Here is a 27,779-nt window from a genome sequence, read left to right on the forward strand (position 1 = left end):
CCCCCCCTACCCGCGGCTGCTCTCTCCCTGCAGCGACCTCGTCCCTCTCTCCGCAGGATAAACTCGAACAAGCTGTCAGTGCACCACGCCGCTCAGATCAGCTCCTCCCTGCTGCAGTCTCTCTCTGTTTCTCTCCAGAGGAGCTTCGCTCAGTCCACACAGGGGGAGGGAGGAAGCGGGAGAGACACACAGGATACGGACACCCATACTAATGTCTCATTTGGATAATGAGGCAGAAGCTTAGCAGGAAACCGATGAGCACTAGCCGCTTCCTGTAGAGAGGATCACAAGCCTGGCTTCACACTCCATCGGCCCTGCGCGGACCGCATCCTTACCCAGGTGCCTCACCCGCTGAGCCTCCTGGGACATCATATTCACCAGCGGGACAGCCGGCTTGGACCCCTGCTGTACACTTTTCAAGACTCTGGAGGTCTGGAGGCATCATGACACTGACAGTCTAATGATGTACACAACGCTCGCGTGGCCAACAGAGGCAGGAATAACACAGCAGACACATGATAGCAGGGAGGGGGTTTGAGGGGGCGCGAGGTAGATGGCTTCAGCTCAATGTGCCACAGCAGTCAGACTGAGACGGGCATCGGCATGACAGATGTGCTGTAGACACATGTGTACGGCTCATATGTTGTGAGTTACCTGTGCAGAAGCTGAAATGACCAGTGGGCCAGTTAGTTTCACTCATGAAGCAGCAGAAAGACACGACACCAGATACACGGCAATATATGTACTGCATTGAGAAAATATGATGTCTATTTCTTTAATATAGCAAAGATTCTTACTTTCTTTCAGGAATTAGATAAAATACAAGAAAAGAAAAGAAATCAATCAATGTACAGAAACTTTCCCAGATAAAATAAACAATGTACAACTGACTCAAAGTGTAAAATCACAGGTAAGAACAGTTTTTCTCTTTTCTTTGTTTTTTCTTTTTTATACCCACGTGTCATTGAACCATACTAATCACATTAGTTTAACCACTAACCACTTTCATTCTTGGTTCAGTTGACGTTTGGTTTGGCGGGTTGAGGTAAGTATCTTTTATTATTTTGTTATTTATTTTTAGAGTTGAGGATTTTGTTTCCTATTTAAAAATAGAAACTAATACTTGTTATTGGTTTAACTTTAGCTTTTCTTTGAGATGCCCTTTAGATTGTTTAACCCTAAACCATTTTAACTTGAAATTGTAGATTTAACCATCAACAAACACAACCAAACAACTGTCAATGACATTGACAGTAAAAAAAAAAAAAAAAAAAGCTATATAACAACTATCAAATGACAAAGAATAAGCAAACAATTACTTTAAAGTGAAACAAAATTCTCCCCGTTTGCTATAACGTAAATTAACCCCCCCCCCCCAAAAAAAATGTATTCAGTCGAGCATGAAAGTTCAGTCTTGTTCAAATATCAAAAATCAGGTTGTGTGGTCCTTAACAGGGCTCAGCTTGCCGTATCATCCCCTTCGGTGCACCAGTAGCACCTAATCAGACGACGTGAAGAACGTTCTCAGAAATCAATCTTGTCCTGGCAAAAAAACTCACCTGCATGAGAACAAAGTCTGTAAACTCACACTACAGCTCCACTTTCCCTTAAGAACACACACATGAGGCTACAGCTTAGCCACTAGCTTAAACTCAATAGCGTTAGCTTAGCCACTAGCATACACTGAATAGCTTGAGCTTAGCCACTAGTTTACACTCAATAGCCTTAGCTTAGCCACTAGCTTACACTCAATAGCCTTAGCTTAGCCACTAGCATACACTCAATAGCTTGAGCTTAGCCACTAGTTTACACTCAATAGCGTTAGCTTAGCCACTAGCATACACTGAATAGCTTGAGCTTAGCCACTAGTTTACACTCAATAGCCTTAGCTTAGCCACTAGCTTACACTCAATAGCCTTAGCTTAGCCACTAGCATACACTCAATAGCTTGAGCTTAGCCACTAGTTTACACTCAATAGCGTTAGCTTAGCCACTAGCATACACTGAATAGCTTGAGCTTAGCCACTAGTTTACAATCAATAGCCTTAGCTTAGCCACTAGTTTACACTCAATAGCTTGAGCTTAGCCACTAGCTTACACTCAATAGCGTTAGCTTAGCCACTAGTTTAGCACTACTCTTTTGTTATCAGTTATTTTGGCCATTTTAGTAAAAAAAAAAAAAAAAAAACATATTTCACTCTCACAGAATCAAATCCAGTATGTTTATATTTTATTGCAGGTGTAAATTGCAACAAAGTTCTAAGCAACTCTATAGGAATGACCGCTGGAAGAGCCCAACTATTTACAGTAAGTGCCAACTTTTCCTCTCCAGGTTTCGGAAAGTCATAATAATCTGCTTTCAGCTATAAACAGCTCTTTAATGGCAAGCTGAGAACCTTCTGCGCGTCTCTCTCTCTCTTCTGGTACAGAGAGAAAGCCTGGGGGCCACGTCTACTTGACCACTGATTGGTCAAAATTTTGCGCAATGGGCTTTCCCAAGAAATTTATTAGTTAGATTATTCCACTAGTACCTGTTTGTTATGTCGTAATAAATTTATTTCTTAAAAAAAAATATATCCATCCATCCATCCATCCATCCATCCATCCATTTTCTAAGCTGCTTCTCTGTCAGGGTCGCGTGAAAAAATATATCTATAATAAATAAATAAACAATTGAAATCAATTTCTCAGCTTTATTAGTGCCACTAACTATATCATTTATTCGAAACCTGGGTTGCACAGGCAAGACAAACTTCTTGTCCGGCCGAGGGGAGCTCATGGCCAGTCGACATTAAAACACCTCATCTGGACTGCATGTCCTGAGAGTGAGGGAGAGAATCAGGGCTGGACAGTCTATTCTATTTTATGGCCACTTTATTGGAAACAGCTTTCTTGTAGCACCTTGCTGGACACACAATTTGTTAGCCATTCTCTAGTTTCTGACCATTGAGTTGCTCTTGGCTGGACATGCTTTACAGAAGGCAAAAATCTCATTAGGTCTAAAGAATTTTAGGTTAGAGCTAGATACATAATATGGAGTTTACTAGTTTAAAGTGCTATGTTGACTAAGGACTAGCTGTTGTTGTAGTAGCCAGGCAGGTTACTAGTAATGGTAATAGATTTGCCACCATTTCTAGACCTTTTACATGCATAAAAAATAAATATAATTTTAAACAGTCAGTTAGGTTAGATACCTAGTCATTTAGGTATTTGACAAAGTTTGTTGTTCTCAATTTCTCTACAGGTCTAGTGGAGTTTTTGCATGTCCAACCTTACAGCAGTAGCTATCAAAGAACGAATGGGTGGGAGAAGGATGGATAAATATATTTTAATGCATATTTTAATGCCTGATTACTGTTTATTAGTCGAATTTAACATATTGGGGAAAAATTGAGATAAAAAAAGCTGCAGCCTGTGCAAAAGTTATGGCACATTTTATGTTTTCTTTTTGCCCAATTTGTTCAATTCGACAAATAGACTGAGATAGAAATTTGCAGAAAATAAATATGCATTAAAATATATTTTGAAATATATTTTCTCTGGAGCTTATGCCTCGTGGACTGCGATGCTAAGTTCTGTCAACATAAGTGGATGACTCCAGGACGCCAGATTAAAACTGTTTAAAGATCCTGAAAGTAGAGGTGAAGAAGTAAGGAAAATTCCGAGAATGTTTTCGAAGTGGGAGGTGAGAACCAGAACGAAAAATCTGAACCCAAGTTGAGCCAGAAACAAATTTGAGAAATGACGGCCAAACCTATCCAAACTAGACGTGATAAGTATTTCAAGCTCTAAACACTGAAAACAAACAACAGTAACTATAAACTACATGCATTTGCTCTTATGTGAAGAGTCACTGCCGGTGACTCTGGTTAGCCAGTGTTTTTTAAAATGGTCATCTTTTGAGTCGAGTGATGACGCGTGAAGATTCTTGCAGAATTGTTTTGGACCAATGAATGTTCTGTGCTATTCCTAGCTCGGAAGCAGGCCAGCATAATGATGAAATTTGTAACCCTACCGCACTGACCAGTGGGGAAAAAACAATAGTGGATCGGTACAGTGGATGGAAGTCAACGTTACAGGTGAGTGGAAGCGCAAGGTAGGCGTTTCTAATAAATGCGATGCTCAGTATGTTGCAGAGGTCAAACCCCTTTGCTGCCACGGCTTTTTGCGAGAGCACCATGAAACAATGACAGAAACTTAATGGAGCTGATAAAAATATAAAAAATACTGATGTTTTTTTATGCGAATTAAAATGACTTCATATTACTGAAACTCCTTCCCCGACTCCCCCTATTCCCCGACACCCCTCCTGCCTACCTTTACCTGAGTCATTCTCGCTCTCTCTTGATTCGCCGCTCTCTCTCTCTCATCAGGTCTGCCAGGAGAGGATATGTGACAGGAGAGTGAGCGCAGACACGGTTTGGGCTCAGATGCATGTATTAATGCCAGTAAATAGCACCTGTCTCTCTCTTACACACTAACTCTCTCTCTCTCTCTCTCTCTCTCTCCCTCTGTCTTTCCCCTTGCGGGCTATTTTTGGCTTCCATTTTATTCTATTGGCTCAAATGAATCCCAATATCAGATTCACTCAGGCATTTCTTCCAGTCACACAAATTCTTTTATTTATTTATATTTTCATCTGTGATGCTATGTTTTATTCATCTCATTTTCACCTTGTGGTTGACATTTTTTCCCCTCTCCCTCTCTCTGTCTCTCTCTCTCTGTCTCTCTCTCTCTATCTCTTCCTCTCTCTTTCTCAACTTCATTTTCTCACAGCAGAGCGAGCAATTGCTTGTTCAGGAGAGCGTGAACAGATGTCTGCCACGCTAGCCGGTCCTTACCAAGGCAGGCACCCTGGCCGCTCTCTCGCTCTCTCTTTCTTGCTAAATTGAGGGGAGTGAAGTTACTCCTGCCACGTTAAGCCACTGCGCGTGAGACCCTGCCGTAATGGGTGACATCACACACACACCCCTCCTTTTCCATCTAAGCAGGCCTGTCAAATAGACAGCTGTGCAAGCCAGGGCCGCTAGCTCCACTTACAGTGGCAGTGGCCTTGTCTGCACAGAGGCCTGTGACACTGCTCTGCTGTAGCTTCTCTTCCCTGACTCCACTGTTACTGCATGACTAAAGATTAACTAACACTGAAGCACAGGTGCATTAAGAAAACTATTCAGTGGTATCATTTGCATTTACTAAACTCTATTTTGTGCTTTCAGCCCAGATCTAGGCGCACGTGAGAATGTGAAGATAACAGGAGGTCTAGGTGTTTCCTGTGCACATGAGAAAGTAATGAAAAAAGGATATTCCCAGAAGAAAACTGCAAGAGACGATAGAGATGGGTTCGATTTGACTCAGTGAGGACAATGGGTGATGGAAATGCTCAAACAGATGTATCTCTAAGTAATGATGTAATCTGACGGCACCGGATAATGACCCATTATTATCAGCCTGTTATGAAAGCCAGTGAACCATGGTTGATGTTGGCCAGGTTTGAGAATGAAGGTATTGTGGTTTCACTCTGAATAATCTATCTGTCTCTGTTACTCTTATTTTAGGAGGTTGCCATGACACATTGCCATGTGCAGGAAGGTGAGGCATACCTGAGAATAGCGCTATGGTACTTTCACACAGACACGGTTACAAGGCAAGGTGTCTCAACAATAGTTCCATACAACCCATCTGGCCACCAAATCACCTAATTCAATAGTGGGGGTCTGAAAATGCATTGATGTACTGGGATCCAGCAGATGATAATGATGAATGATAAAGGTTAATGATTAAAAAAAAAAAAGAAGCAAACCATGACTATTAAGCTAGGTCTTCAGTTTAGGCCATAAATATCAAAACAGAAATAGTATGACACATGAGGCCTTAGTTCAGTTCTCAGTTGAGCACATTAGTCCAGCTCCCAAAATAGGAGAGGTTGCTTGGCTGGATCTACCAAGGTACCATCAAAAAATAATCTTGATTGTACAGTTTGAAGCAGTCTGATTCCTATCATCACCTCTGTAAATGTATTAAATGTCTAATTGTACAGTTTTGGAAAATCAGTGGAATTCCTTATTAAATTAGAAGGGTAAGCTTCATTTGATAAACAGAGATATGACTGAGGAAAAAAGGGATGGAGAGGTGGTGGGGTGCGAAACTGTATCACAGGAAAGAAGGTAGAAGGTAGAGCTGGAAATAGGCCTGTGCCGGTAACAGAACCCTCTTATTTGGATAACTGCATGGAAAATAAATGCGCTTGTTCTAAGAAGCGCATTCAACCAGTGCAGCTCAACAGCCACCAATTTCATCTGAATTAGCTACAACGTATGTGGTATTACAGCAGGATGTCGTATCACGTAGGATGTTTAAAAGTTCAGTTATGTGCATTTGTGGGAATCTTAGTGTCTTGCAATGACAAAGGTCACAAAATGAATTGAATTTTAAAGGCTTTTACTGTCCCTAAGGGCTGTTACTGCAGTAAATCAGTTATCCGTCACTGGGCACATGGATGGAAATTTGAGAGGTGCTCCAAACTTATTTTATGTGTTTACAGCAACAATCTGAATTAGTATTCTCTCTGAATACACATCACACAAGAGTCAGTGGGTATTTCACCAAGGAGTTTAAGTTGTTAGCCTGACAACTTAATCCCAAATGCACGATGAAGAGATGAGAAACATTCCTCTTAGGCGATCTTCACACTGGGCTTAAATTATCCATCTGCTCTGAAATACCCCACAGTGCACTGTGGGTAAAAGAACATGAGTATAATACTGCATTAACTGTGCGATAAATGGTATGATAAACAATACATTACAGCTGGCAGTGTTGAACTATGCTGGTGGAAAGAGCACCACAGTGGCTCTTTCTCAGGGTAATGACATAATTGTGGGAGGATCTGACCAAATCTGACCAAATCCTTTTCGTTTTGCTACTCATAACCAGCGAATCCTACAGATCTGATGCCTTTCCCACACTAGAACCAAGTGTGCGGTTTGTAGAAATGAAAAGAACCCAGCCCATAAATCTCACTCTTCATCTCTTTAATTACAGCTTTTCTCGGTCCTGCTGATGAAGGAATCCACTTCAAGGCTTGACCACACTTCGACTTTTCCTAAACAACTGCGGAACCTATACGTCATCCTCATTCGGAAAATACGCTATGCTGTGCGATTCCCAACGCGTGGACCAAATGAATGAAAAAGTCAGAAGTGACTGCATGTATGTGGCTGTAATTGTGTCTATTCTTTAAGCCAACCTCCCTGATCCCATAGTAATTAGCTGATTAAACTGTTCGGCTGGACTCAGTCAAACATTTCCCCGGGGACCGTTTCACAGAAGAGGCAATTTATAAAGGGAGTGCAGAGAACACCAGCAGGAACACGCCTAGCAGATGCTGCCGTCGGATTTCTCTTCTTTTCTCTCCCTTCTTTTCTTCCATATTTCCTCTTTCTTCTCCTTATTTCTTCTCCTCTTCATCCTTCACTGCTTGCCTCATCTCTCTTTTCTACTCCACTCCTCTCCCTTCTCTGCTCTCATCCCTTTTCTTCTCGCTTCCTCTCGTTTCATTTTGACTCTTCAACACACTTCTCTTGTCTTCTCTCCTTTATTTTCCCCTTCCATTTTTTTTCTGGATTTGTTCTCCTGTCCTTCCTTTCTTCTCTCCTCTGCATTCTACACTTTTCTTGTCCTATTCCATCTTCTCCACTTTTCTCCCCCTTTCTTCTCATCTCTCCTCTTCCCCTCCTCTCTCCTTGTTCCTTCTCCACTCTTCACTTTTCACTTCCACTTCACTTTTCTATTCTTCTCTCCTGTCTGATTACTCCTCTCCTATCTTCGCTTCTTACCCTTCTCACCTCTTCTTCTTTCCTATCCTGTCAGCTTCTTTCCTTTTATCTGTTCTCGTCTCCTTTCTTTGCAACTTTTCCTTTATCCTATCTTCCCATATTTTCTTTTTTCTCCCCTCCTATCTTCCTTGCCCTCCTCACCTCATCTCCTCTCCTCTCTTCTCCACTCTGCTCCTCTTCACCTGTCTCCTCTCCATTCCTCTCCCTTCTTTTCTTCTTCCCTCCTGTCTTTTTTCTCCTTTCTAACCTTCACTCTAATCTTTTCCCCTCTTCTCTCCTCCTCTCCATGTTCTACTCTCTTCTTCTTCCTTCTCCACGTTTCTCATCTATGCTCCTTTCTGCTCCTCTTTATCTGCCCTTTCTTCTTCTCTCCTGTCCTCACCTCTTGCTTCATCTGCTCCTCCTTCTTCTAAACTCCTCTCCTCCTCTCCTTTTTTATCCCATCCTATCCGCTTTTCTTCTCCTCTCCTCTAATCTGTCTTTTACCTATTGGACTAATTAATCCAAAGATCATAACAACCCACAGTTGAAAAGTCGGGGCAGGTATGTGTGCGATGTGGGTTAATGAGAAAAACAAGAGAATAGCTGCCACATCATAAAACACACAATAGAAAAAAAGGTTTGACCTCAAGATGAACTCGTTATCAGGTTTGGTTTCACATCAAAACACACACAGGCATTTTTCCACACTCTCTTCACACTGTTAGCATCAGAGTGTCACTGTACTTATCAAAGAATGTGAAAAGCTGAGATATAAAGCATCAGTCAGGGTATCAAAGCTATAATGGAGAATAACGAGACAAGTGTGCAAATCCTTTCTGCGAAGAACGGCACTGCAGATTTTTAATTAAGAGGTTCTCAGGTGGGTCGAAGCGTTCATACGGGTGCGCCTCGCTGCGTGTAGTTTAGGAGGCTTGACCACCGTAATGGACATTTGACAGATCAGTGCATCTTCCTCTATATTGATCCCAATCCGTAGATTTGCATTCTGTCTTGTGAGCATTAACCACATTTGACAGAGTGCCTGGAAAAGAGGCAGATGTTAAGTAGCTTGTGTGTCTGGGCCATGACAGGTTGTTCTATACGTTCAGGGTCGGAGCACTGGAGAAAGCTAGCGGCCGTGGAGATCACTTAAGATTCCACCTACGTGCAGGAAATAAACTGACTACAGCTTTGGTCCATTGTTTGGTTGATTTTTTTCTTTGGTGAGGGCACCTCATTTGACATTCCGGGCCTCCTTTATTGAAAGTCTAATGTGGCTGGCAGCAGGGCCAAAAAATCTGACAGGTCTCAGCCAGGGCTGTCCAAGACTGTTCGGGGGAACAAAGATGCTGTTTGAAGTTAATGAAGCGTAAGCACACGCCTCTACCTGCGCCAGTTCGGGCCAATGTCAATGCGGTTTCACCATGAAGTGAAAGAGAGAGCTCTGAGAGGGAGGGAGGGAGGGAGTATGGAAAGAAGCAGAGCAGGAAAATGGAGCAAAAAGACAAAGAGGTTGATGAAGAATAGAAGAGGGGACCACTGGCTGCAGCTGTTTGGGGAGTAAAGTTTCGTCATTTCTCTAAGAACCTGCAGCTCCACAATGTTATCACCACTCCCACACAGAAGGGCAGCCGCTTCCCCTGCTGGAAACAGGACAGTCTGGGCCTTTCCTGTGCCTCCTGCACACAATACCTCCATTTTCCCCAGGTGTGAGGAGGGGCAGGTAGGCAGGCCAAGAGCAGAGAAGCTTTTATGTTGACAATTCAGAAGTAGCTTGGGGTGGGGTTGCGTATCCCTGCATCAGCCAGCTCTGACAAGACATGAGTGGCACTTTCCCAAACTTCATTCAATTGCCACTGTTACTATGGGAACGAGTCACGGCCTAGCTGCGGGAATCTTCAGGGAGTGGAGGTGCACAAGGTGTGTACGTGTGAACGTTTGATGAATTAGTGCATGGGAAGCCGCAGTCACACTAGAAAATCTGTGTTGCCAAATAGGCTGGTCTGGATTACCTCAGATTTGTTGGTCACTTTTATTCGTATTGGCAATAATATTGCAGATTAGAAAGCAATTTTGCTTGCTGACAAAAACCTAGTGTGCCTGGGCTGGACTCAAGTACACTCCTTCTAAAATCCTTGATAGCGTGGCTCTTGCTGGATCTATCAGTGTCGCTCTTGCCATGGAGAATTAGACATAATAGCCCATATGCGCGCAGCCACGGCAATGCCCACTCCAGCCTCGGACAGCGGCAGATGGAAGAGCTTCATTAACATCTCATTTGGCCAGTCCTGTCCTACTGTAGAACTATGGACACTAGACTCCTGTCACAGTTTCAAACCATGAGGTTCCACCTTTGAGGCACACAGATTCAGCCATATGACTAACAGCAATGAAAATTCAGAATAATTACACACTAACAGAATGTCTCAAACTCAATTAATGGAACATGTTACTGTGACTGCAGAGAAAGTGATTCCAGGCAGAAAGAAGCTGAAAAAAATGTCTGTGAGTTGAGAGGGATGAGGTTACGTTATTGGATCCTGGTTTTATTGGGCAATAAAAGGATAAACAAACTGCAAGGGGTTCCTTATTATAGCTTACAGTAGTTGCTAAAAAATGTACTATATGAAAAGCCTGCAGTTTAAAGGGTCAAGATATAAAATTATTTTTAATTTCGGTTTGGAATATAAAAATGAAAGAACACATGCACAAAGTGAGCCTAAGTCAAGCAAATCTAGTAGCCTGCCAACATCACGACAATGCTGTCCACAGCCTTTTCTTTCACTCTGGAGGTGTATAATATCGCAGAAACTGACCGATAGCAAGAGACAAAAATGCTCAGTGACCTCTCGTTGGAATGATCCATCACGAAGTGGACGCTGCCATAGCCAGAGTGATCTATCATCACCCTGGACACAAACTCAGTGGGACTGATCCACGAACACCGTAAAGCGGAAGCTGGGAAGAAGTAATGGGTTCACGCTGCATCAATGACCTTCAGCTAGCAAGACAAGTAACTTCATCGTCTTGACGTATACAGTGGTGCGATGCCTCATACTGACGATGTTCAGGGTTCCAGCAGCATTAGGGCCTGTTTATAACATCAATACATGCTCTCAGCAGACACGCTCTCTAACACCATCAATCATTTGCTACGGAAGTCATTAGCATGACATTGTGACAGCACGTAAGCACAGAACGAGAAAGCATTTTCACTGACAACCCCCAACAATCAACAACTGCTCGATACTCTTTCAGCACATACAGGCAATTTCCTCTCTTGCAATCTCATCAATGGCAGCCTTTCAAACCTCCATTAACACCCTGCTAACATTGGCAGCACATGTCTTCAGAACCTGACAACGTACCACATGACATCACTGTGTTCGCATGGCATGTTTCAGCATTGAGGCAGAAGACAAGATCAAGCCATTTTTAGTGAGAGGCGATCATGAGAAAGCATGCAAAGCGATGCATTTCAGAGAGCATCCCTAGACCAACCATGAAGCAGAGGAACGAGAGAACGAGCGAAGCATCATCAGAGCAAAACTCCAGCAGTCTCCACATACACTGAGCATCTCTGCATAGCTATATTAGGGCTGCACAACTAGTGTTGTTACATTGTTACACACTGTGGTGTGTTAAACTTTTGATATTTGAATATCTGTTAATGAATGAAAAGTTCATGAATGGATACTTTCTTAACAAAACTTTCTTAAAAAAGCCAAACAAACCAACAAATCATAGTGCTATAAGAACGTTAGGAGGCTAAAAAGTTCAGTAGCACAACATTTTAGCTGCATGCAGAGAAATACCATTAAAAATATGTTTTACTATTCAAAAACAGTACGTTTTCAGGTTGGATGAGCAACATAGGCTGCCCCTTCAGATGAGATAATCAGTGAACACTAGCTAGCAGTACAACTTTGAAAGACAAGGTCTTTTATAAATGAGGACGCTGTGCCAACATGTTAGAGAAATATTTTCACTGTTTCTCAACCTATCTAACCTGCACCAGAGCCGGCCGCCCCATCTCAGCCTTCTCAGTTACATCCTTAACAGTGCTTCCTCAGCAAAGTAGGCATGTTAACTACTTCGTAGTATCAAAGCATAATACGATATACATATTTATTCACAGATACTAGCAAAACTGGCACATTTTATAGTCCTGTAAAAACATGAAATTACAGCCTCACTGAATAGTTAGTCTATTTGTTTTCTCTGCCTTTTCTACAGTGGAATGTAACAAATACCCAAATAGTGACCTATTTGGGTAGTACCTGCGTACCCCATGCACATCCCTGCAAGACCTTCACATATTATCTCCGTGTTCACCAAAACATATCTATCCAAAGTGGACCTGTTATTGGTCAAGATGTCCAAATTGTAGCCTTGAGTAATATCAACACTGTAAAGGCCAATATCTCAATAGCAAATATTATATTGTGCAGCCCTATTGTTGTTGACCAGTGTGGAGAACACTTCAAACACCTGATTTGCTTTTGATTACCAATGTGTCCCTTAATGCAGTGGATAGACCCCAGTGATCCAGCAGCAGTCAAGGCCACAATTTGCAGAGAAGCTGGTCTAGTTTTGCTCTGTGTTTGTCTGAAGCTGTTTGTTTTCCCCAGAATAGCAGGATTAAGGGAGGATATATTCACCTGCATTGGGCCAAGGAAGCTGAGAGGAATGTAAGTGAAGAAACCCTGTCATCAATACTAAAACCCCCACAGACAGAGATGTTTTTTATAGGGCTAGATGACGAGGCTTTACTCTGTCAATCACTGTCTCTACGTGTGTGTGCGTACAGGCGTATGTGCGTATGGCACCTACATGCGTGAAGATGTTTGCAAGGTTGTGAAATGTTCAAGTGTCTGTTTGCGTATATAACTTTGGAATCACTGTTACCAATAATTTTATCCCAGCTATGTAGAAAGAAATGAGCCAAAAGTGGTGCTTTTCAAAATACCACAACAGAACTTCCTTGCGGTTCCTACCTTTTTGTAAATGTGTGAGTGTAAAGAAGCTTTTTCAAGGACCGCTGCATAATATAAAGGTTCTGGGAAGAGCCTTAATGTAGAGTTGATATGGATCCTTTACATTTTGTGCTCTTAAATGAAAACAATTCTTTTTCAAACATGATTCTTTAGGGAACCACAACGAGCTCTTCTACGGCATCATTCAAAGAAGCCTTTGTGGTATCTTTAGTTTTAAGAATGTAATGTGAAGCGTGAAACTGTTGTTTTAAATCATTTAAAGGAAGACAGAATTATGAACAGAGCTGAACACTCTATACAAAAAAGGCCTCCGCAGAGTTCTAACAAAAATATGACTTAACAATTAATCTCTATGACCTAGTAATAGAACAGAGGGACCCCTTTATGTGCTACTTTATATAATACTATCTGTATAATAGCTTCTTCTAAGACTGGTTCTCCATCATAGAGAAGAACCATTAACAATGCAAGGAACCATTTATCTATTCAGATGGTTCTTTAACTGTTCACGGTTCAATAGACAGTCGCATGAAAACATTTAGGCCAATAATGGATATTTATTGTTTACATGCTGAATTTAACATAAAACGTAAGTCGCAGCACATTTTAGATTTTATGTTTTAATTTTTTCAATATGTTAAACTCAAAAAATAAATAGAAAGTGTGCACTAAAATGTGAAATGACGCATTTAAGGTTGTTACCTGTACAGGTCATGTCAACTTATTTTCACTTAGAAAAACGACAAGACATTGTCATTTTAAGAGTGTAGATGATTCTGTAACAAACAAGAAAGCTTTATAACATCAACGACATTTCAATCTAAAACTGGGAAAAATTGCCAAGTGATTCCAAACTTTTGAGTAGTAGAGCCTCCCAACATATTGCTCAGTGTGGCGAAGCAGAAGCAGAGCCAGCAGGTGGGCTGGCCTCCTGGACATCCACATAATTCACCTGTACTCCTTTGACATGCTATCGTCAGCATGGAGGAGGCTCTATGTGAATCTGTGTGCATCAGCGTAAGTGTTTTGAGAGTGTGTGGCTGCCCACAGGTGCATTCATGCTTGATAGAGGCCATGTTCTAATATGTTAGGCTAAGCATAAGTGCATTCTGTATTTATCTACCTCTCCTTTAGCTGGGCAGTAACAAGCTGTATGAGGTCAATCAGAAAATAAAGATGTGTTATTTTAAATAACTCTAATAGCTCCCTATTATACCCAACTTTCTTTCCCACCACTTACGTTCCCTCAGCACTGATTGCCTGAGTGCAGGCGGAATTCCTCCCAGATTTACACATGCACATAACAGCAGCCTCTCCACCTACCTGTCACATTAACTTCCACAAGACCGGAGCGCGTGCCGATGCTGTTCGTGGCGTCGCACACGTACGTCCCGCCCAGCTCGTACGTCACCGGCCCCTTGAAGAAGAGCGTGTTGTTTTTGATCTCCACGTTTTTGGGCAGCGATCCGTTAAGCCTGTGAGAGACAGCAGATAAAATTTCAGGGGTTTATCTTCAGTCATCACAGGTTCATACTTAACATAGAGCGCTCTTAAGATAAAACACACTCTAAACAAGAAAGGCTCTACATGGTGCCCAAAAAAGTTCTATTTCGTAACAGTATCAAGAGCAAAGCCCTTGTAGGTGCTTTGAATAACGGTTCTGTAAAGGGCTCATTTTACAGAAACCAGAAATTTTGTTTCAAAATGCATCATTCACTACCCAGTTCATACTGGAATATATATGAAAAACAGCCTGTTTTGAACACAGTTTCTATGATGTCAACAGGACCAACTCATATATCCACCTATCCTGCCTGTCTAGTTTAGCTCCGCCCATTCATGTTCTAAGGTGAGCTCCCGCTTTTTGAATGATGCACAATACAGGGCAGCCAATCAGAACAGAGCTTAACACATGAGTCTTAACATAATCTTAGCATATGACAAAAAATGCTAGTAAAAACTGTATTTTTTCACAAATTTGTATTTGGAAACAAGTCATTTGTTTACTATGTATAACCACCGTCTTTACTAAAGAACCCCTGAAGGACCCCTTTTTCACAAAATGAGTAATTGCATTAAATAGCAAAACAACAGAAGCAGTACAAATAAACTACTGTGAAAAGAAAAAAAAGTTATTTTGTTTGTTTGTACATTTCGTGGTTTCAAGACTTTCTCAATACTTGTTCTTATTGCTTTCACAGTCAAAAAGGAACCACAGCAATGTAGCATCTTATAGTAGTAATTTTATGTTTATGCCCACAAACTTAGAATCTTTCATTCCTCACTCTCAGAGTACATGGCTTACATAGTTGCAGTGCTGTTCCTGAACAATTCACAGTATTTACTGAATAATCAACATCAAGCTTAATGACTGAATAATTCAGCTGAATTATAGAATTAAATGGACGGTAAAATCCAAAAACAGCAACATATCGATCACCGGCTATGCCTCTCACTGAAAATCAGAATCGTTATTGTCCCATACTGGTTGACTAAAGGTGCGTCCAGCTGAGCAGGAACCCCACCTGCGGCCAAATATAGCCCCCAGCAGCAAAGCAGGGTGATGAAGAGTGCACAGCAGGTACACCTCCCACACCTTCATGTGGGCTGCAGCAATATCTTTAGGCACGTGGCAAACAGAGGTATGAGCAGGGACACAATGCAGGTCCTTACAGGCCCACAGAGCCTCAGGACACCAGGAGGAGGAAAACAGCTGATAGAGGGAGAAACATAGGGAGGGGCAGGGAGAGGTTGAGAAAGCAAAAAAAAAAAAAAAAGGCCGCACCTGTGGTGAGAGCAATGTAGGCTTAGAATATTTATATAGTACAGGCCTGAATGCTCTGTTATGCCGTCCAGGACATTTTGCAGGCATGGTTTGGGTCCACCTGCCAATCGAGGGAAGGGTCACTTCAAATCAATATTGCTAAACACTTCTATCCTAATTAGAATCATCTTTTTCAGATCGCAACCAAGTTCTAGACTTCCCACATCTATGACCATGTCAGACAACGACCTCCACCACCAGCAACAGTGATCCATCCCCCCAGTACCATTCTGGTGTCTATGCAAAGGCGCAATGAAGCTGTTCTTGTGGCTCATGGTGATCCAACACCTTACTAAGACACTTCATGTTCCTATAGGCCCTATATATATATATATATATATATATATATATATATATATATATATATATATATATATATATATATATACACACAGTTATACAGTACTACTAAATTTGCCAAAAGCAGGTCGACAATATTAGCAATATTAGCTGGGTAGTTCACTCCGACCTAGCCAACTGTATGAACGACTGACTGAACGAACTAACGAAACGAAATTAAACTCCGACAAGGTAATGTTGAAGTTATGTTAAACTGAAACAGGGAAATAATATGAGTCTCTTTTATTTACACACTGAATAATGGAAATGCGCAAGTCCTTTCACCAAGCAAACACAAGAAATCGGCTGCAGTTTGTCTTTCGACGTAAATAGGTCAAAAAAGCTGTCAATCAAAACGGGATTCAGCCTTTCGACTGATCCTCCAATCCTCTTGCAGAAGCTCCGCGTCCAGACCCGCCCACCCACAGCTCCATTCACCCCCAAAGACCCTCAGCGTCCGGGGCGGGACAAAATCGTGGCATTTATCCAATGAGCGGCGAGTTTCGAAGCAATGAGAAAACCCGCTCTATGCGGTCCCGCTGAGGTGAATAGACGCTCAGCTTCTCCGCGCGAATGCACTGAAGTAGCTGATCCTGAACGCGTTCTGACGCATTTGTAGTCAATGAAGTGTTAACACAACTGAACATATTTGACCATTTAATGTTTGACATTTTAGGGGAAGCTGAGCTTCCCTTGCAGTCCTAGAGAAATCGCCACTGCTCTGTCCGTCGCTACTACGCGCCCTACACGATTCTACAGATTCTCCGTCGTGCTGTAGGATCGGTAACAGACACACTCGGGTTGTAACTTCAAGTTGTGTCACGTTAGGTGCTTTGGGAGCTGTTGGAGCTTCCAACGCATTCCTTATCATTACCAAGACAATAGGCGTTAATCGCGTCCCAGCAGGGGAGTGGGCTACATGGGGGCTGCTTTCCCTTACCAACATTTTCGTAGCTTTAGTCATTCTAGTGTTACTTGTAGCGATCATGTAAACGAAGATTTTCATCAGTGTTGAACAGAGTGAGAAGAAACACCTCAGTCTGAGTCTGTAATCCGATCGCTTTCAATCGGATTGGCAAAAATCTCCATGTAAACGCAGACACTCAGTCCTCTTAATGAGAGACGTCGCGCGGTCAAGTCCCAACAAGAAGTACGGGTGACCCGCAGGGCCAAACAGAATTTCTGTTAACAGCACTATTTTTTTTAATCGCGTTAACTTGAGATCGCGCTAATGCGTTATTATCGCGTTAACTTCGACAGCCCTAAAATAGCAACTTTATAGGAGAAGGAATAAACATACATTGCTTTTAATGTAAGTCAATGGAACCAGATTGTTTTTAAGAAATTTTGGGCCATTTTTGGTGTAATGACAGAGATACAAGGTTTTGTTCAAACCTCTCTCTCTCTCTCTCTCTCTCTCTCTCTCTCTCTCTCTCTCTATCTATCTATGTTTATGTGTGTGTGTGTGTGTAAAGATTGGGCTAACATAGCTAAACATTTATAATAAAGTTTATTGTGTATATATATATAGCCAAATAATTTATTGGTATGAAGACGAATGTCAGTTTGCTCCTTGACGGAAGGGATAGTGGAAGGGTACAGCATTTATACACAACTGTAACTAACTAAATAACTAACTAAATAAATAAATATAAAGGGTTGTGCTGTGTTGCACTGGTTTCACCTGTCTGCAGGGGGCCTCAGAACAGCCTTGGCAGTAGTTGATCAGGTGAGAAACATGGGACCTCACACTCGGCTCTCACTGAGAGCCTGACCACACAGCCACGTTGAAGTACGTGTGTGTTGTGTTTTCCACCGCTTGGTTTGGTCACGGTCCAGCAGTCCACCATGTCCAGACCTGCCCTGTATTTTCTCCATCCAAGCCTGGAGAGAGGGGCATTCCAGTGCCAGATTCTACCTCCTCCCACAGCTGTCCTTATCTTGCCCAACGATAATGACGTTTCCTGATGGCCTGGAATTCTTCACTCCATCTTGATGCATCTAACCCAGCCCTGACCTTCCTCACCCCTCGTTTCTTTGTGCAGATCTGCAAACCTTCCCTGACTGTCAGAGGAAGCATTCAGTTTAAGCTTGGAAGGTGAGGTGAGAACTTCAGGCCTGCATTCCGATTCCAGAAAAGAAAGGTACTCTCTGGCTCCTGCACTTCCTCCTTTGGGAATCCCTGCATTCTGATTCTCAAAAGCATTGAGCAAAGTTTCCACCGGCAGTTCCTCACACCTTTGATTTGAGGCTACAAAACTGTGCAGTTCAGGCAGCGTCAAGTCTCTTCTTCACAACTCAGAGTGAAGCGCTACCGCTTCACCCACACAAAGTCTACGAATTCAGCTAAGCTTAGCTAGCTGATGAATTTTACCACTGTGCATGCAAAATGCAATTTAGTAAACTGTAATCTTTTAAAACTAAGGTTAATGCAGCCCACATTAATTAATCTTACCTTGATACCAGTCCAATACCCTGCTGAGTGTAGCTTGTCTGTTATCAAGGTTAGTTCATTTAGATACCCAAAACACAGGATGACAAACTGCCCTGCCTCTGTGTTTCAGATGTTAATACTTTTTAACTTGCCATTCCCCCCTTCATCCAGCATGATGACAATGTATTATATATGCCTGATGTGAATATAAAGTTCAGGTGGGTGTAGGGGAGTCAATGAGAAACGAAATATAGAATTGCAGGCGTGATGTGCTCCCTGGACCAACCTATCCACCACTGCAGTCTCTTGTAATCATTAGTCATTTCCTACTGAATAAACAAAAACCTGGCCTTTGGAAGCACCCCCCCCTCACCCCCCTCCTGTTCTCAACACAGAATCAGGCTGAGTGCTGTGTCGGCCCACCAGCACACTTCACCGTTAAAAGCTACGAAATGCATCATTTATCAGAGCTGGCGAGAGGGGGAAGTGGTATTAATGAGTGCCGAGCCAAAATTAGGCCGGGCTGCATATGCCCCGGCGCAGAGGTCTCCACGGGTTCAGACGCAGGGATTTGACACAACAACCTTCAGCGACTCAGTCCCGAACAGAGCCTCTGCATCATTTATAAGGAGTGAAAGATCTATTATGAATCTGTCTCATCCTCTGTAATCACTCACCTCGCATAGGTGCACAGGCAGAGAGAGGAAGGTTTGACTGTTATGGGAAAGGATGAATGTGCTAATGTCTGTTTTGACTTTTGGCTCCTACAAGCTTCTCAAATGAACACGAATCCCAACTTCCCTGCATATTCAGCAAGTCGTTCAATGAGAAATGAGTCGTCTCTGGTTCAAATCTCCTGTTCTCTGTCCGTTTTCCAACATAGCTTCAACCATCAATGATATAAGCTGCTCAATCATCTCTCTATCATCCAGCTGTAGTGCAGCTTTTGCTAGTTGTGGAAATGTGTTGCTAATGCTTAGTAACAATTCTCCAGTTGCAACTTAATTTGGTGGTAAAACCATTCAATTCTGTGGAGAAGGAGCATGTGTAGCAGACTCTGGGCTCACTGATGTAGTATGCTGTTGTGTATTTGGTAATGTGGCCAGCAAATCAACTACAAGCAAAGACATGGTTAAGAGATAAGACCCGTAGCGGCCTACGATGGGTTCGTTAGACTTACAGTGAAGCATCGGGCCTCCGCAGATGCAGAGCGATAAGCTCAAGATCAAACATGAGGGGGAAAAAAAGCAATAAGCAGTGCAGGCTTAGACAGAGAAGGAGATAGAGAGAGAGAGAGAGAGAGAGAGAGAGAGCGCAGTATAATTTACATATATTCAGTAATTACACGTATTTATTCCCCAATGCTCATCAATGCATGTATAACATGAAGATGCCTCACGTGACGCTGCGTGAGACTTAAGAACGCTGTGTTTATTCTCTATGCTCATGGTTTCATATGAGCCTGTGGAAGTATACATACACAATGACTCTCACGTGTTTGCGTGTTAGTGCGCTCACGTGTGCCCACATATGTTACACTGAACATGCATGTTTGCTCACGTGTGCCCGTGTGTGCTCTCATATTCACGCGCATTTGTGCCCATGTGTGGATGTTGAGCATACATGGCAGTATTCTGTAGCAGCCGCTGATGACCTCCAGAAAGCAGCTCGGGGGAACCTTCACAACACATTTGGCGATAGCTGCACACTGCAGCAGCGGCCGTCCCCTCTGATCTGTCAGCATCGCCGCACCGTCTCTCCCTATAACTGTCTCGCTCTCACTTGCTTCCCCTCTCTCTCTCCCATGTCTATCCTTCCCTATCTCTCTGTATCTATGCTCACATTAGGGATGGGTGTGGTTAACTGGGTATCTGAATGTTGTTCTGGGATTTAAATAAACTGAAATAAATAGTGTATTATCTTCTTATAAATGTGTGTCCAGGTGTCCAATGTAGAACCATAAATGTCCCCTGACTCCAGTGTAGTGCGATAAAGGGGCTGAAGGTATTGCTTAAAAGCCATTTGAACACTATATTTGAACAAGAGGGCTCAAACTAGAAAAATACATTAACAGTGGGAAATAAATTGGTAACACTAATAATTTATCGAGTTAAAGTATCATTAATGGGTAAGCTTTGACAGTTATAGTGAGAAGTCATATTTCTGTTGGGTATCTGGTAACATTTTAAATCCCATATGCGAAAAACAGAAAGATAAATAGGATTACACTTTACTGTAGGGCGCTGTTCATTAGACTATATAATACCTACATAAGGTGGTTATAAAGGCTACTTTCACTGACTCTGATCAAAATTGGCCAATTTATAGCAAACGACACGTTTTGGAATAAACATTTATAAAAACGTATGTAGGGCTATGTAAGTGATCATGACAAGCTTATGTAGGTGTCATGTAGCCATATGAACAGCACCCTACAGTGAAGTGTTTCCGATAAATCACTAAATCAGCTGACACACTCATCTTTTATACTAACTTCACACTATTAATGAAAATCAAATCCTGTTTTTATATTTTATTCATAACATCAGCAGTACGGACAAAATGACAAAACAAATGTGACAAAACAGAAAACAACAACAAAACAATCTTAAAATATCAATTTTGACACTAGTGACTTGGAACTGCCCAAGTCTTATGGCTTAGTTTTGGTTAGTCCACATCTGAATAAAATACAAGGATAAATAAGTAAATTTAGTGAATAATCAGCTCTAGTGTGCATGCACGGGCTGCACACAATAAATATTAAACCTTCAGGGTTTTTTTTTTGATTCATAAAAATACTCTCACTGGGATATTCACGATTTATGCAGACGTCTGAATAACAATATTAGTTCAAACGCCCATCACTCAATTACCTTCCAAGTCTTTTTGTGGAGTAGATTTTTTTCCCTCATTCTTTCTGCAATGCATTATAATCGGTTATATTAATATTCAGCATGCACTCTTTTGTTTTGACAAAATACAGTTCTCTATTATTTTTATTTAAACATCCCCAAAAAAGCTGTATATGTTAATCTTATCAAAACATTAGTTGTAGCACGTCAAAGTCCTACTCAGTTATTAGTTGAAATGTGGAGCCAAACATATGCTTGGAATATATTCTTGGAATATTTTTGACATCGAAACATACTTTATTATATAAAAGTAAATAAAAGTTTTTTTTTTTTTTGGTTTATACCTACAACTCAGCAGGACCTGTCCTCTTATAAAGATAAATAAGTGTAGTTGTGGTCAGTTGGTGACTGGAAAGACAAAAAGAGACAGATCTCTTGGTCTCTGAGATATTTTTATATATAACAAGTATTACTATAATAACTAGTAAAGAGTAATCATTTTGTTTTCTTCCTGTTTCAATAACGTGAGTAAAGCATCTTTCAAATTAATATTTAAGTATAATCACAAAGTATAATTACTCCAATATTTTCCATCCTAGCACACATTTCCTAAAGAATCATATACAGGCCTATAAAAAAGTTTGAATGTTATTTTCTCTTAGTAAATCAACAAAGCATTCACTCTGACCAAGAGCACCCAAACTGTCCAAATGAATACGTTCCTGATTCAGGACCACATATGAAACTGGCCCAAATACCTGATTAGAAAAGATTCAATCTCTCTGTTCACACAGCTCGGATTTGTGTCGTGTCCCCATTGCTATGTGTATGTAGCATCGCTCTCTCTCTCTCTCTCTCTCTCTCTCTCTCTCTCTCTCTCTTGCTCTTTCTGCCCCCCCGTCTACCACAGTCCTTCCCTCCCTCAACCATTTCTCTCTCCCTCTCTCACTACCTCTCTCTCTACCTCATCCATGCCCCATCCCTCCACACTCATTCACTCTCTCATTCTCTCCCTCCGCTCTATCTTTCTCCATCCACTTCCTGACTTCATTCTCCATCTTTCATCAACCTCTTCCCCCCTTGACCTCTATTCCTCCTTTCCCTGTCATTCTCCCTCTGCATATCTTCATCTGACACGCTCTGCCCCCTTTCTTTCTAGCCTCTCCTGCATTATGGCTGCTAGCATGCTAGCATGAAAACACACACACACACACAATGGCCTCTCTGCATTCCAGGGCTTTTCTCTCCTCTTCAGAGAGAGGACTATTGTTTTTGTGCCCTTTGCTACCTAATACAGCCAAGTGTGTGTGTACTCCTCTCTCTCTTATTAAAATCTAACACAGTCCACGAAGTCACAGCACCCAGGGCTCTGGCAGCCATTAATCCACCCCCACTCAAGCCCAGTGACACATTTTCCCTTCCCTGTTCTCTCCCAGCAATTACAGGACAAATTGCCACATTTATCTCTCAATTTCACTGCATAATTCGCCCATTTTTAACAGCACCTTGCCACAAGTCCCTCCATTGTGGCACAGCTTTTGCCCTGCCTGCTTTATTTGGTATTTATGTACGAGAAGAATTAGCTGTAGGATAAATGACGGCCTGCCGCTGTCCATGCTAATGCTAAACTCCATGCTAAATTAGCACAGCACATGGCGGGTGAGGCACTGTGGGCTGTCAGATGTTTTTTCTTCAGATCTGAAAAAATCCACAGGCGTTTCTGCTGATTTCTGACAACTGAAAAGATGCATAGCTGCCAAGGAGCCCTTACTGAGAAAACAATAGATTGTAAATTGAACAAAAAAACCTGGGTGTGTTCTCAGAACAATGAAGTGACCACCCCAGAGTCCAGACCTCAACTGTGGTGTTTGAGATTACTCGAAACATGAAAGGGAACATGGAGGTGTGGTAGACTATCTCTGCAGATATAAAGGGTGGATACACCAAATACTGCAAAATATCATCATCATCATCATCATCATCATCACAAGAGAGTATGGGGTCAAAAATACCTCTGAGATTGCGGACGTGGGGGGAAGCTGTTACCAGAATCCCATTCAGTATTGACGCCCAGGACAGCTGAGTAACATATCAGTGCCTTTGAGCCAACTAAAAGCAATTTTGCTAGCATTGAGTTTTAAAAAGTTCATACTCATCCATAACTTTGTCATAAATATACAGTCAGATAAAGCAGGTGGTGGTGTCGTCTGAACAGGGCTGAACCGGCGATGTCGTCTGCGTAACAATGATGTATGTAAATGGTAAACATCAATGGACCTAACACTAAGCCCTGTGGAACACCGCTAGTAACAGACACCAGAGGATGTATTATTCTGAATAGCTACATATTGCCATCTACCACTGTCAGAAAATGATACTATATTTAGCTGATGAGGCTTCTGTGTGTTGTTCCGTTAAATATTTCTGCTCTTTTTCTTAATGCTGAAAAATTAACTTGCAATTAATGTCTCAAACTTCTGGATGGTAGAGTGAAAGAACCATGCAGATTATCGGAGGCATTTCCCACAGTGAATTTCAAAGTATAAATACTTGCATTGTGCTCAACGCAGTCTGTACAAACAGCAACAAGGGGAACATCTACAGCATTCATTTGTTAGTCAAAGTAATGATACTATCTTAAAGGAACTAGGGCTACAAGCTAGCTACAAACTCCAGATCTGTAATGCTGATTCAACCACACCTCTCTCTCTCTCTTTCTCTATCTAAGCCTGCACTGCTTATTGCTTTTTTTCCCTCATGTTTGATCTTGAGCTTATCGCTCTGCATCTGTGGAGGCCCGATGCTTCACTGTAAGTCTAACAAACCCATTGTAGGCCGCTACGGGTCTTATCTTGGTTCCTTGTAAACAACCTGTGATTTGGACCAGAGATTCCGCAAGAGAGGAAATGATAGCGCACATCGGCCGTCTTATTAGGCTGCACCACATTTTTTCTCAGCTTTTCATTTCAGATGTGTGATATGTTTTTGGATCATTATGAGCGTATGTGCAAATTGCTAAATTGCTAGCATATGCCAACTTCATGTTTTTTTTAAACCATTAATAAACACGCAACACATGTTCCTGCAGTAGAAAAAGCCCCATCCACATCAGAAATGAAAGGAAAATAAAAGCTACACTCACAGTTTCCACTGGTAGACGGTGACGGCTGGGTTTGCGTCTGCGACACAGGTGAGCTGCACGTCCTGCCGGTTAAGGTACCAGTTACCATCAAAGCCTTCAATCTTCACCTCAGGCTCGTCTGTAGAACACACAGCACCTCATTACATTTCATACGGTTAAGACACATTAACCCAGCCAAAGAAAACATAATTAAAATGTAAGAAAATAATAGCGAGTTTACTGTAAAATGCATTGACGGCATTTTTGGCTGAATATGAATCAGTAACATGAATTTTATGAAATAACCTTTTATTATTCCTACATTATCACTGAGACGCCAAACTCATTGTTTTGATGTGAAATGTAGAGAAACAATTCAGATTCCTCACAGTGGTGGTGATAGGAACCAGGTGTCATGACGTCTACAACACAAATGTTGACATTTTTTAATGTCCAAAATGTCCAGTGAACCTACATTTTTATCTGAAAAGTTCATCCCCATTAAAAATGTAATAATAAAAGTTGATAATAAGAGGGAAATCACTCGTATGTAAAAGTTTAGGCCCTCCTAGTCACGCTTAGTGCTACCACTCCCCCATGTGTTTTTGTTTACCTTTTGACATTCCACGTGCATTTGTTTTGGTTCAGTCCTGCCCCCTTGTTTTCTTGAACCCACCCCAATTTGTTTCACCTGTTTCCCACCTGCGATTATTTAAACCCTGTGTTTGCCCCTAGTTTTCGTTGGTCTTTGTTTGTAAGCCTGTTTGATCATGCTGATTGTTTGATGCTTGATGTGTTTGTTTTGCTTGTTTGGTTCAGCATTTGGATTTCCGTGTTCTTTGTCATGTCTGTCCCTCCTGCTCTCCGCATTGGCCATTTGAACCTGGACTGTATTGACCACGACCCTGGATTTGCCCTTAATTCAGCACATGCGTCCGCCTCCTTGCTTCCCATTACACTAAGTAAAAAGTGAAAATAAGTACAGACCCCCTACAGAATGTCTATACGTTGTAATACTTGATTACTGTTTATATAATTATAAAAATAAAAAAGGTAAAAATGAAACATAAAATCTGGCATAAACATAAAAAAAAACTTTTATTTTTCCCACATCATTCGAGCCCAACAGCTGCCCTTTAAAATGCTCCAAAACTGCTCGGGTTAAAATCTCTTTACATTAACCTACAATAAAAGTTAAGAAGGTTCTTGCTTTCTCCTGTAACAATACCACTTTGGACATAATTCTTTTTTGGACATGGTTTTTAAGAACGGCTTTGCATTGGCTTAGAAAGCGCATTTTAAGAGCTTGTGTATTCTTTCTGAAAGGCCCAAGTGTCCAGGCCTTATCACACATTACAATCAACAGAGAGCGAAGGTGGTACACGCCTCATCAGACGTTGATGAAGCCTGTCCCTGCAGCATTACTGCTTTTTCCTTTTTTTGAATTACCAGATATGCAGTCTTATCAAGAGCATAAATGCACTCTGGGGGTGAAGGCAATTGCTAGCTGACCACACAGGCACACAGGAAACTGACGAACTGATGCATCACCAAGTGCTGGGTAAAAGGAAGGACCCCCACCACTCTTTCCCCCTAATGAACACAGCAAGGCGTCTGCATACGCATCTATATATATACTTGCATATGCATGTGACCTTCCGAGGGTAACAACGGCACAGCAGACTATCAATTCTCAGCGAGATGCTTCCGCCCACGGTTATGCAGAGTGCTCTCCACATAATAACGCATGCGTCACAATACAGGCACTGTATTGGTGAATGGCAGGATTTCCTATATGACACCACAGCACAGGAGGCTGACAGGACCCTACATAAACACCAGCAACAATGCTAACAGCTGAGACTGGACAATTCCTCTTCCTGCAGCTGCGGGTTTAGAGCAGATAGGACTGTAGAGTTGCTGAGATTGTACCTTTGGGGGCCCAGGCCATGTATATTCCCATTTTTATCAGGTAGGTCATTAAGGATGTCCAGTGCTCTGGCATTTATGGAGAACGTTCAGTTTGGCTTCACTTTTCTTTCTTCCAAACTCTTTGTTTGTGTGAGTTCGAAGAGGTTATGCTCAGGATTTCCAAATGTTGTAAATCTATGTAAAATATGTAAAATATCTAAATCCACTTTGTCTGTCCAGTTATTTACCAACTAGTCTTTGCTTAATTTCTGAATGCCAGCCTTTCCTCCTGCTTATAAACATCTATGAGCTGAAGTTTAATGCTGAGCATGGGAAGGTCCATGTGCCAGACAATCAAACATGCTAAAACAGATGTACATGTTAAGCTCCCATGGGCACTACTACAGCCCAATGCCACGACAGACCCTGGCTTTTGAGCTTTCTGTTGTAACCATCTGGATGGTTCTTTTCTTCTTTGGCATGGAGAACACAACATCCATCATTTCCATAAACCATGTTGTTGGCACCATTTCTGGACATTATTAACATATGACTTCCCCTGCACACAGAACAGCCTTGATTTGCATTGTGGATCGAAGGGACTGAAGGTCACAGGTGTTTATTTGTGGTTTTCAGCTTTGTCCTTTACACACAGAGACATTTCTCCAGATTATCTAATCCTGTTGGAGTTTTTGCTGATGCATTTTGGCAAAGTGGCAGTTTCATAAAGGACTAGACCTTTCCTGGATGCTTCTTTTATATCCAAGCATGACTGCACCACCAGTTTTTTGCACATTTCACATTGTTCCTAGTCCTAAATTGCAGTTAAAATGAATATCTTGTCTTTGTATGGCTTTCGGTTAAATACAGGTGGAAGTGATTCCACCAGTAACTGCTCTGTTTTTATTCACATTTCACATACTGTTCCAACTTTTCTGGAAGTGCGGTTGTTCTTGTCATCACTTTCCTTAGATTTTTTTTAATGTTCTGTTGTTTATTTCCAAGTTTAAATGAAAATCCCAGATTTTCAATGTGGGCTCAGAATTTGTGACCCCACTGTGTGTATTGGCTTTGGTTGTGGAAAAACGTGAGGGTGATAATGTGAGGGAGAAATCTCTGAAAAAAATGTAAAGGACCCCTGGTTAGAGTTGTCGTCAGCACTGTATCAGGCAAAAACGTTGTATCAGCTGAAAAATGCTGGACTAGTCATCAGAGGGGAAAAAGGAATGAATTGGATCCAATCCTGTAACAGCTCTAGGTTGAAACAGAACACACTCACACTGTGTGATGCTGTTAGTTGTGCATTTCTTCCTTTGAGGTAGCAAAGTGTTTGAGAGTAATTTCAGCATGATAGCTTAATTCATTTGAAGTGCTTAAATTAAAAATAGCTCATTTTAACCCCTTAAAATCTCGGGCTTATTGTACACTCAGGCTCATTACTCGGTAACTACAGGGAATTCAATGAAAACTGGTTGAGCTAT

General features: G+C 41.7%; 1 protein-coding gene across 1 annotated transcript in view; it reads right to left on the minus strand.

The window, feature by feature from the left end:
* The window catches only part of nectin1b (nectin cell adhesion molecule 1b), a 142,179-nt gene that overhangs the window by 18,932 nt on the left and 95,468 nt on the right, over positions 1-27,779 (minus strand). The window contains exons 4-5 of the mRNA XM_017701951.2: positions 24,409-24,526; positions 14,138-14,289 (exon numbers count right to left, since the gene is read on the minus strand). Coding sequence (XP_017557440.1) covers positions 14,138-14,289; positions 24,409-24,526 — 270 coding nt within the window. The remainder of the gene's footprint in view (positions 1-14,137; positions 14,290-24,408; positions 24,527-27,779) is intronic.

The sequence above is a fragment of the Pygocentrus nattereri genome, chromosome 7 (genome assembly GCF_015220715.1).
Source record: "Pygocentrus nattereri isolate fPygNat1 chromosome 7, fPygNat1.pri, whole genome shotgun sequence".
NCBI lineage: Eukaryota > Metazoa > Chordata > Actinopteri > Characiformes > Serrasalmidae > Pygocentrus > Pygocentrus nattereri.